Source organism: Candoia aspera, chromosome 3 (assembly GCF_035149785.1).
Source record: "Candoia aspera isolate rCanAsp1 chromosome 3, rCanAsp1.hap2, whole genome shotgun sequence".
NCBI classification, from domain to species: domain Eukaryota; kingdom Metazoa; phylum Chordata; class Lepidosauria; order Squamata; family Boidae; genus Candoia; species Candoia aspera.
The window spans coordinates 191,202,888-191,215,039 of NC_086155.1; the positions used below are offsets into that span (position 1 = coordinate 191,202,888).

Genomic DNA, 12,152 nt, shown 5'->3' on the forward strand with positions numbered 1-12,152 from the left:
ATTAAGGTGGGCCACTTTGCTTTGCTTCTGTGTAGGCACACACAGTCCCTTCCAACTCTACGATTCTATGATCCTCAGAAGACCACTGATGGCCAATAAAGCCACTGGTTTAGTCTGCAGATTTCAGAGGGGCCACTAGATGGCAAAGAAGAGTGTTTTCAATTTCCTTTTGCTGCCATCCATTGGTCATCCAGAGTCTTGAAGCCCAAATCAGAGAGCTGTAGCAGTGGAGCTTGAAACATGTAGTACTTCATCCCACAGAGCTTCATCAAAGGGGCATTTCACCAAAAGCTTAGTGGAAATTGCTTTGCAACTCTATGCTGGCTTAACAAGAAACAAACACACTGTTCTTACACCGTACTTTTCTATCCGTGCAAATTACAATCCCATATATCAGGGCCTACAGCTTTTTTGGGATGGTGAGCACATGTGGAAGTTGAGAGCATATTCTGGCACTTCTCATAAAATTGCCGCTTGCAGTTCACAAAATAGTTTACAAGGAGATTCATTTCAGTCAAACACCAGTTTACAACAAAGTAAACAATTGAGTTTGATCTCCAATTCTTTAAGATGTTCCTCACCATCTCCAGCTTTATTGCTTTGGGGGGGGGTAGATGGGTCAAAGCACTGAAAAAACTTACAGTACAAGGTCCATCTATATGAGGTCCAGTGATATTTTGGACACAAAGATGATGCTGGAAGGTATATCTTTGCTGTTCAGAAAACTGGTTTTCCATTTAGTCTTTTAAAAGCCAACGAGTGACCAAGTGGTGAAGATGTTTGATTAGAACTGAGGATACCCAGGTTCAAGTCCATTCTCAGACACGGAAGCTCCCTGGGTGACCTTGGCCCAGATGCTTTGTCTCAGTGCAACCTACCTCAAAGGGTTGTTGTTTCAGGAAAAAACTGAAAGAGGGAATGCTATGGACACTGCTAGAGGAAAGGCAGGAGGCGAAATATTTTTTTTTAGATTTTTTTATCCTGTCTTTATTATTTTTATAAATCACTCAAGGTGGGGAACATACCTACTACTCCTTCCTCCTCCTATTTTCCCCACAACAAAAACCCTGTGAGGTGAGTTGGGCTGAGAAAGTGTCAATAAACCCAAATAAACATGGGTCACAGAATTTTGGTAGGTAGCATGTTCAAATTTCCAGCAATACACTGTTTCCAATGCAGTGATGTGTGTCTTGCCTTGAATTTGGCTACCCATTTTACAAAGTGATTTGCTTCCCAGTAAAATGTAAGTTGGGTTGTAAGTTTATTGGGAACAAGATTAATTGAACTGAAAGGATCCAACTTGTGAACCTTATATATTGGGACCCTACTTTTTTTTTGTCCTCAAAGAGACACCTACAATTTGAAGTCACTGCTTACTCCCCCGGGTGTTCCATTCACTGTAATTTTTGCCAAGAAAACTACATGGAAACATCGGAGACTGAGCTTTACTTTCCATTCACTTTAAATAAAATAAAGCTCAACTCCTGATAGAACATCCATGTGTTTTCTTGGCAATTGTACAGAAATTGTTCATAACTGTGTTTTCTGGGACTTTTTTTCCCCAACTCCATAATGTGGTCTATGGTCCTAGGATTCCATAGTGTCTCCCACCCAGGAACCAACCAGATGCCACCATGCTGGAAGATCGGACAAAGCCAACCTAGCTGGGTGTTCTGTTTACTTTTAAATATAACTATAACAAAGATTCAGTTAAAAAAAAAAGTAAATCCCAAATAAAACAGGTAATGGGAATAATTGCTGTATACCCCTCCCCCCGTGCTAAATGGCTCATTTAAAGTCAAAAGGGATTATTGCGGCATCAACACGCACCAAACTAGCGAGCGCCGCCAATGATTCCGACCAAAAAAGAACAAGGTGTGCAGAAGAGCATTGTGGGAAGAGTAGTTTTATGTTAAGGCAGCGTGAAGGCGTCATGGGAAAGGCTAAGAGGAAACGTCCTTCTGGGAGTTGTAGTTTTCATCGGGCGACTAGGCGTTAAAGCTATGCAGATGAGAACTACGCTTCCCAAATCTTTCTGCGAGGATTGAGGCAGGGTGTTGCAAGGCTTCTCCTCTTTAGTTGGGTGAAGTCCTGGGCACCCGGGAGAGTTAGCGGTTCGAGGCTCCGTTGAACTGGGTGTCCTCGGAGGCTGAGGACGCGGAGGAAGCAAGTGGCCCGCCGGAGAGGTAACCCGCTCGTTTGGGGCGGGCAGTGGGTCTAATGGAGGCTTTTGTGCTCGCGTGGATGTCGACGCTCCTTCGTTCCCTTGATATTCGGGTCCCTTTTCCCAGCCCTTCAAGTCTCCCTTCGTTAAAACAGAAGCTAAGATGAGTCCAGATCTGACTTTTCAATGATTGAGGGGCTTTTTTTTTAGAAGTGTAATTTAAGCATACATTGTTATATTTTGAAACCTGGTGGTGGTGCAATTGAAAACATGGACGACTCAACATGGGTGGTTATCAGAGAGGGGATCCCCAGGTGATTCAGTGAACGTTTGGGTGCTTGATTCAGTCTTCACTCAGAAACTGCATTTGCACAACGGGGTTAACCGGGTTGCTGAATGAAACCCATTTTGGTGGGCAGGTATAAGACATGGAAAACCTAAACTAACCAGACTGGGTAGATTTGCACCAGAAAGTAGGCTACAAGACTTTGCAAAGATCACTGCTCAATAGCTTCAGTGTGATGTGAAAATACATTGGCTAAGTTTTTAACTGAGCAGGTTATGCATGTTGTGAGAATGCAGTCCAGATACATACCATGCAGGTTTCTGGAAAACCGGATTGAAGTTGGGAATATGACAAGCTAATTTATACCAAGTCAGAATACTGATACCCTTATTTCAGTTGTGGGTCTGTAGGTTGAAGAGCTGTACCAAGGGTTTATGGAAGTCAGAGATCATCCTTGAAATAGTTTACATCACTGAAATATGGGTCTTTAACTAATTACTTACGTATTTATGTGACTTATATTCCACTTGTTTCATTCAGGAGCCCAAGGGGAGTTCTCTGTTTTTCCAGCAACTGTAAGGTAGTGAGTGACCCAGTGAGCCTCTATGGCTGTGGGTACACTTAAATCTCTGATCCTAGTCCAACCACTAAATCACAGTGACTCTTCTTTTCCCTTTGATAAGATGAAAGGTTTACATCTTGCCCTTTCTTGTTGCTTCCCATTGAGCTGTTCAAAATATATTTCAAAAAAGAAGTGGGGAAAGGAGAATCTGGATTCACACAACACACTAAACCTAATGTGGTTTGTTTTTGGCTTAGCCAGCAAGCCATCAACCATGCTGGGAAATACTAGAAATTGAAATCCTAACACATCTGGAGGGTACCAGGTTAGAGAATGCTAAGCTCAGTTTTAAATGGGGCTCAAACTTCGCTAAATCATATTTTGTTAAATTATGGTTGTATTTGTGCAACCCACTAATCACACTCATGGGTGGGTTCACATCATAATCTGAACTATAAATTAAATCTGTTTTGGCTTAGTGTGACCCAGTCCAGTGACTTGAAAGCCTTCCTAATACAGACTTCAGTAACAACCACCTTTGCACTAGATACTCCAGACCAAAATTCTTCAGGGTTCTAGTTTAATCAAAGGCCTTTGAACTGTTTAGAGGAAACCAACCTTTATTTTCCTAAATTTTCTGGTCCATATAGAAGGAGGTTTGAAGAGCAGAAGTTGTATGAATCCAGTTTCCAATGCTATGGTAAACTATCCAAGTTGGTAAGCTATGAGAGGCCCAGACTCACTTCCATTGTAATGGATTCTTCATTTGCTTGAGTCAGGGAAGAAAGAGGACAGAATTAATCATGGCTTATTATATATGAGCTGGAACTAGAATTAAGTGCTTTCAAACAAGCCATATTTTGTAAGCCAGCTTGAAATCAAGCCTTTGACTTTTTCAAAGCACATGGTAATGGTTTGGTTCACAAATAGCACTAAACCATAATATTATTTGGTTTAAATCAACATGGTGTATGAATCCAACCGTTCTAGTTTACAAGCCATGCAAATGGTATGGTTTATAAAGCCATAAACATGTTATGTTTTAGCGTAATCTACAAACAGATCATTATGGCTTGATCAGCAAATCATGGTCAAAATACCCATAGCTTAGCTTGATGTGTTTTTATTTTTTAATTTGCTGTACTATACAAAAGAAAGAATACAAAGAGCAGAAAAAAAAAACATGTAATATGTGTAGAAAACAACTTGGTTTTTAATCACAGCAGTAAAACTTGATCACACAGTAATACTGATTAATCTTCCTATTACATTGATAGAGAACCAGTTGCAGATTTAAGCAGGAACCAAAACCAGGAGGTTTGTTGACTGTGGCATGTGGCTGGCAGTACCTTCAGTTTCTGGGATTGCAGACTGTACCCTCCTGAAAAATGAGTGGAAATGAGTGTACTATGACACAAAAGTCCATCTGCTTCTCTCTTTCTTTTTAAGTAGATCTGTTCTACTTGCACTCAGGAGGGAAAAATGAACAAAGATGCACAAATGAGAGCAACAATAAATCAAAAGTTAATTGAAACAGGAGAACGAGAACGGTAGGTGGGTTTTCTGCTCTAGTTTTAGAACTGTATTGCTCACTGGTTGAGAAGTAGGGATGTGTATGAAACAAAAAAATTGCATTTTGTTTTGAGTCTGAGCAAAAGAGCCCTATTTGGAACATTCTAATTCAGTTGGAGCAAAACTAGAAATCGTTTGAGTGTTCTGGCTATTAAATAATGGGATTTTTTTAATGAACCCGTTGCTCCTTTGTTTTCCATTCCAAGGCCAAACAAATAGGAGGGGTGACAGTCCACACTAGCTGCTAATATGCAGTAAATGATATATTGTTAATAGATTATTGCTTGAAACTTGAAAATAATACAAGTATATGTCAAAATAAGATTGAGTTCTTTTATCATCTTAAATTATAATGTAATTTGATTTTGGCTTAGTAGGTTTTGTGAATCCAATCACTGTGATTTACATAGTTATCTTAATTACAACTTAGCACAATGTAAAAATCAGCCTGTTGTCTAGTTCATGCATCTCCTAAGTTATACTTTATTTTAATCATGACTTGCTGAATAAGCCATAGTATTTAGGTTCACATATCACACAAAGCCATAAGTTATGGTCTGCAGCTGGATTTGACTTAATTTGATCTAATCTACCAAATAATATTGTTTTGATGATGAAACAAGTCATGTGGGAGATCAAATGTATTGCCTTGGACTACTTAGAGATAAAATGTAATTAACACGACTTATTTTCATACTCATTGGGCCAATTTATGCTACCTAAATTATTTGCGAGTTTCATGTTTCAAATTTTGTATCATCTTTTTTATGCATGTTTAACTTCTATTTGTGTATTTTAATTTTTTTAAAAAAAATTATATATATATATATATATAAACTCCCAGAGTTTCAGCAATCAGATTAGGAAAAAAAAGTGTATTTAACTTTTTCTAGTACCCTGTGTGGATATTTTTCATGCTAGCAAAATTTTAACACTATTGTTTTTACAGCCTTAAAGAACTACTGAGAGCCAAATTAATTGAATGTGGTTGGAAAGATCAGCTGAAGGCACACTGCAAAGGTAATTGTCACTTGTGAATAGATTGTAATTCTTATTTCATTAATTGTGAATATGTTGGTACAATGAGGTCATAAATTCATGGTAATATGTACGTTCACATGCTTGCACTTTCTATCACAGGTGTCTGATACAAACTGCAGTATTAAAAAAGGAAACACACATTGCATTGTCACACTAATCCATCTTTTGTGCTTGTGTCCAAATGTTAAGCACAAGTATGTAAGTCATGTGATTTGCATCATGAAGTAGCAACTCACATTTTGTCACTTGTCCCCCCTTAACCATATGAATGGACCCTGTCCAGTGAATGCCTATGCTTTTGGTTCTGGAGGATGATCCATCAGATTTGTATTTTATCTGTTTAAATATAACATAACCCACTCCTTTAACTGTTTTATGCATTGTGTGCAAGATCCAATTTATTATAGAACTGGATTACCCATGTCCCAATTTTTTGGTAATGTAATTTATTAATGATTTATTTAGAACATGTATGTCTTGCCTGCCTCCAGAATTCTGAATATATATCTTCTGCTAGATATAATGAACTGTGGAAAGATTCCGTATAGAAACCATAAATGCATCTTTTTTATTGAATGGATACCTGTAAAGAGCAAATACAATGAATCTAACACCCTAAATCAGTATCAATTTAGCACTGATTTTACAGAAGTTCCCTCTTGCATCTTTAACATAAGCAAAGAAAGATTAAAGTAACTGCACCCTCATCAGCATATTCACCTATGTAGGATGGCTAGAGAGCCAGTTTAGTGGTTAAGGTACCAGGCTAGAAACTAGAAGACCGAGAGTTCTATATCCTGCCTTAGGCCCAAAGCCAGCTGGGTGATCTTGGGCCAGTCCCCCTCTCTCAGCCCCAGGAAGGAGGCAATGGCAAACCACTTCTGAAAACCTTGCCAAGAAAACTGCAGGGACTAGTCCAGGCAGTTGCCAGGAGTCAACACTGACTCAAAGGCATTACCTTTGGTAATAATCATATGGCATAGCAGTTTGGTGTTCATGCTGCTTTTTCTTGCTGGGAAATCCTTGTGAGGTCCAGCAGCCAGATGTGTAGACTCTTTAGCCGTGACAAGTCATGTTGCCTGGGGTGCACCACGAGGAGGCTAGTCTACGTTGCACCAAGTTGAGCTGAGAGAAAATGACTGGCCCAAGGTCATCCAGCTGGCTTTCATGCCTAAAGCAGGACTAGAATTCACAGACTCCTGGTTTCTAGCCCAGAACCTTAACCACTAGACCAAAGTGGCTCTCTGGGGAGGGGGTAATAGCTAAAGATGCAAGCCAGCATTGCTTTATCTGGGAGTAAGACCCATCAGCTTAGTGGAGTTGCTTTTGATTGTACAGTAACTCTCGTGTATTTTTCCTGTATTTGTATAGGTTTGATATAGGTAGGATACATGATTCCTATGTTTGGTCTGCCTAGGGAATTTGTTAGCACTCCTCTCTTCTCTACTTCACCTGTTTTGCGTTAATCATTGTATTTTTAACACATGCTCTGAGGTTAATGCAAAATATTCCTGCTTCCTAGGGCTGAGAGAGTGAGTGACTGGCCCAAGGTCACCCAGCTGGCTTTGTACCTAAGGCAGGACCAGAAGTCACAGTCTTCCAGTCTGATGCTTAACCACTACACCAAACTGGCTCTCTATATTTTAAATTACTTTATTCTAACTACTTTGAAAGGGAAAATAAAAAAAAAGCAATGTCAGCCAGGCCACAATGGTGTCTAGTTATTGACCAGGATAGATAGTGCCAAACAAGGGCACAATTCAGTTTTCTGGGTTATCTTAGATATAGGTTACTATGTTACTCCTAGGTAATGTAGTACTAGTTTAGCTGAGTTGTGCAACTGAACGATTAAGGAAGACAAACACAAAAGTGCTCTAATCTGGATTTCAAAAGCTTTTTGTCATGGGGTTTTGGCTACATTGCTATTCAAAAACTACTCAGAATAGTTTGGATTGCATGGGAATAAATGATGGCGTGGGAGGGTGGGTAGATGGGGTTGGGTTCTAGAACATGTAAGAGTGTCATTCAGGCCACAGTCCATTTTTTTAAAAATGCTCTATTGTGTTTAGTGTGTAAATCAGGTTTGTTTCTGCTATTGAGTTTAATGGGTAAAAGGTACGGATTATGTCAGTTTCTGTAGCCAAAACAAGCCTATCTGCTTCTACCTGACTTTAACACCTGTCTGGTTGTCCTGATCTTGTTTAGATGTCATCAAAGAGAAAGGGCTAGAACATGTTACTGTTGATGATTTGGTGGCAGAAATTACTCCAAAAGGCAGAGGTAATAAGATTCTCTTGTTTTGGTACTGGAGCATAAAGTATACACTGAGTTCTTGGAATAAATTCTCTCCAGGCACTGAACAAACTTACTTGTAAAGCTTCAAGAAGGTGGCTGATTCATGTACAGTGCCCTGGGATTTACATTTGCGTTTTGTTTCAGTGTTTGTGCTGTCCCATCAAAAAGAATGATTGCGTTATCGGGGCCTTTTTTTTTTCTTGATCTATGCATTGAAATATTCTCATTTGCTATGAAAATACCTTACTCTTTTGAATGTGGTCAGCCACTGAGGTTAATGATAGAAACTAAGAATACAACTTTAAATAATTTCAGTGGGACCAGTGCAAGCCCTAGTTGCAGGGATATTAATTGTGACAGTTGAACGTGCTAAGGTCTTCAGAGATCTTCAGCCTGTTTTAATAGCTTCCAAATTAGTATTATATATGGTTCTACAATGCTCATCTGCTCTGCCTTTTCATATTCCAGCATGCTGTCTACCATCTCAGGTTAACATTTGTGGGTAGCCCAAGATCTTGCTGTAAATAATCATCACAGAATTATATAGGGAGTTATATAGGGCTGATCGATGCAGGAATCCAAATGAAAGCATCCGTGACAAATGCCTGTCTAAGCCTCTGTAGGAACACATCCAACAAAAAACAAACCCGTACCTCTCTTACTGTTAGGAAGTTTTTACTAATAGCCAGAATGTGCCTTCCAATAATGTAAGACAATTATTCTTTTCTGCACTTTCAAATATGGTGCCACGAACTGGACACTAGGATATACAGCAAAGTTGAAGATGACAAAGTGAATCCAAGCAGTTGGGAGCGCCCTTTACCACTACCTTAAATCACATCTTTCTTTGGGACTGCATGCAAACCTGTGTCACACACGTGGGACATGTGTGCACAATTGCTCTTTCCTTTCCAAACTGGATTGCAACAGAGTGCAGAATAGAGTTCAGCCATTCATTTTGATGATGTATGAACTATCCTTCTTTTCAGACACTCTGTTTGTTTTTCGAGCAGTCAGATCACACTGCTGTCTCACCTTTTGATCAATTCCAATGCCTAGGCCTTTTTCACATGCACTGTTCCCAAGCAAGGCATCCCACATCCTATCTATTTACCTACCTACCTATCTACCCACCCACCCAATTTGTCCCCGCCCATCTCCTCCCTTCTGGGGACTCTATGCTCTACACCCTATGCTTGTGCCTTTTGATTTCTTTTTCCAAATGAAGAATTTTTCATTTGTCGCTACTACATTTAATTCTCTTGTTTTCAGTCCAACTCTCCATCAAGATTGTTTTGAAATTTGTTTCAAGCAATACTGTCTTTGGGTTGAGCTTGATTTGGTGACTTACACAGAAACATCCATGCAGTTATCTTAGCATGATTCAGATACCACCATCATTTTCTTCCTGTAAGAATTTTTATTTCCCATTCGAGTCTTACCCAGAGTCAATCAGGCTTAGCTTTCTAGATTGCCAATATTGGCCAGATGGTGCCACATGGCAAATGTACATGCACACACACTCATACATAGAGAGAGGCACAGAGAGTGTTATAATACTGTATTTGAAATTTGATGCAGTGTGACAGTGGTTTCATTTTTCTCCTCTCTTTTTCCCTTACTTTTCAGCCTTGGTACCTGATAGTGTAAAGAAAGAACTTCTGCAAAGAATAAGAACATTTCTTGCTCAACATGCCAGTCTCTGATCCTTCGGTTTGAATCTTACCATGCTGTGTTCAGTGAATCACGTGAAAAACTGGACGAACATTTTTCATGCTTCAGGGTTAAAGTTCACTATTTTTTAAAAAAATATTTAGTTTACTTACTGCAAGTCTACTTCAGTTCACTGACTTCTTAATCCTGATGTTTTAATGAAAACAAAATCCCAACAACCTGTGCTTAAGTGTTGAAAGCAAAGACGTTTCTGCCATTAAAACGGTGTTGTGTGACTTAATGGGACTGATGTGTGTCAACATATTTTTTTAATAGTAAATGGCTTCTCTGCCATCTGCTAAATGAGTCCCAGCACAAAGGATAAGAAAGAATAAACAATGAGGATTTGATGTCAGTTGCAAAATAGCAAAGCAGCAGAGAGTAAGGGAGCAGCAGTGTCTGCAGCAAACTGCCATGGCTCCAAATGATGGCACGTGACCAGTGACATCACGCAAATTCAGCCATTACGTGCTTGCAGGCTGACATCTGAAGGAAATCACGGCATTTGCGTGACAGCATCTTACACATTTTGACATTTGCCCCCTTTCCCTCCACCCCATGGATGCCCATGAAAGGAATTATTCCTTTGGAATATTGGAAAAGACGAGTAGTTTAGTATAGATTCTGCCTACTTTTAGCCTGTCACAGGCCATAATGAGTAAGTAACAAGATGAATTTAAAGAGGGTTTTTTTTTTTTTTGAAAAAACAAAACAGGAAAGCAGTCCGATTTGAAGTAATATGGTGTTGACACAGCAAAGGAAGCCAGATTCTGTAACCTGCAATGCAGTTTGGGCCATATATATCTAATGTTCCTGCTGCTGCAAGACTGTCAGAATGGAGAATACTCTCAGAAATCAAATTGTCATTTTTCTGATGATCGTTACCTGACATCAAGGCCTAAAAAACAAGGAGATAAAAAAAAAACCAACCCCAGCTTCTGAATACACTATATTTTTCGTATCTCACTTACCTCATGGAGAATCCTGAATAAAACACTATTTGCAATCCTATTTATTAGTATAATGCAGACTGTCTCAACCTTTTGACCCTGGAGGAACCCTTGAAATATTGAACCCCTGCATGTTCAGGCTCAAATATAGGCCAGAAGTTATAAAATTATATTAATTCCATGTGAAGGCCTGTATATATGCATTAACAGTGTTCTTAAACTAAAGAATGAAACTTATCTCTTTAATGGGAAGTTGCCCAAATTTGAAATAAATTTTTTAAAATCATTATCTCCCAGGGAACCCCTAGTGACCTCTTGCAGAACCCTGGTTGAGAAACCCTGGTATAATGTAAGGGTTTGATTTTAATAATGAAGTAGTGTTCTGAAAGTTTCTTTAAACTCAAAATGGCTGAAATGGATATATTGCTAATTATAGTACTGTAAATATACTAGGATTGCATTTCAGGTATAGTATGACTTGCGGATAATGTGCTGAACATTAACACTAGGCAGGAAGGCAATGATAAACTTGAGAATCACAAAAATAAGGACATTTCAGTGAAACAAAGATCAGCTGGTAATCTATAGCTGTGAAAGCTGGACATTGCTAAGGAAAAAAATGAGGCTTTAGAGATTTGGAGATGGTTACAGGTAATCCTCGTTTAGCAACAGCCTCATTTATCGACCACTTGTAGTTATGAACCAGGCTTTGTGGTATCGTGTGGTGGACATACCATTTGTTACAAACAAAACTATCCTGAGAATAGATTCTCGAGATAGGAATGTGTGTGTCTCTGCATTACAAAGCTACCATTATCTGCATTGCAAAAATCCAGACAAGTACCAGGTGGCAGCAGATTGCCTCTCTGTTGCCACCATCTAGTGATCATCCAGAAGTTTGCAGCCTAAATATGGTAGATCTAGTATCTGGCATAGATCAAATGGAGATAACCTTTTTTTGAATGAAAGTTCTTTGTTATTAAGCAAATATATGGATGACAGGTCTCAATTCTGCAGTTGGATTAAATGCTTCATGGAAATTATATTCTTTTTAAAATGAATTCCTTAATACCTTCAATTTGTATTTTTTAAAATGAGACTGAATCAGGATAAGAAATAAATTACATTATTGGAACATGGGCCTCAATTAAACGGTAACATTATTCTGAAATTAATGTTTTGTTATGAGCAATTTACTCTTTATATTCTTAATATTTTTAGGAACATTGCACTGTTTTAGAGGTTTATTTGGAGAAGCTCCCTTGTTCTTCATTTGGGAAGCATCACTTGTCAGCAAAAGAGGGTTAATTTTCCAGGTTCATATTTATGCCATAAGATATATACTATTTCTTGGCTAATGAATGACACATTTTGCTTGCTAGAAATTTGACCTCATGGATGTAGCACCCTTCTGAGAAGAATCCAAATACCTTACGAACTACCTTTCCTTTTTTCTAAATGCTTTTGAATATACTGTTAAAAAAAATGGGCCAATTCCCAGCCCACTATATTTTAAGTTTTTTGGACACTTTATATGCATGAATTATAAATATATATTTGATGATAAAG

The 12,152-nt window shown here is 38.7% G+C and overlaps 1 protein-coding gene across 2 annotated transcripts; it reads left to right on the top strand.

Moving 5' to 3' along the window:
* The first annotated feature begins 2,008 nt into the window (after positions 1-2,008).
* Positions 2,009-9,874, top strand: ENY2 (ENY2 transcription and export complex 2 subunit). Of its 2 annotated transcripts, none has more exons than XM_063299600.1 (5): positions 2,009-2,186; positions 4,462-4,562; positions 5,534-5,604; positions 7,831-7,905; positions 9,550-9,874. In XM_063299600.1, the coding sequence occupies exons 2-5, from the start codon at positions 4,495-4,497 to the stop codon at positions 9,624-9,626; spliced, it is 291 nt and encodes a 96-aa protein (XP_063155670.1). In that variant the 5' UTR covers positions 2,009-2,186; positions 4,462-4,494; the 3' UTR covers positions 9,627-9,874. The 2 variants fall into 2 exon arrangements, with proteins under 2 accessions (XP_063155670.1, XP_063155669.1); XM_063299599.1 differs by having other exon boundaries at positions 2,013-2,186; positions 4,465-4,562.
* Positions 9,875-12,152: the final 2,278 nt, after the last annotated feature.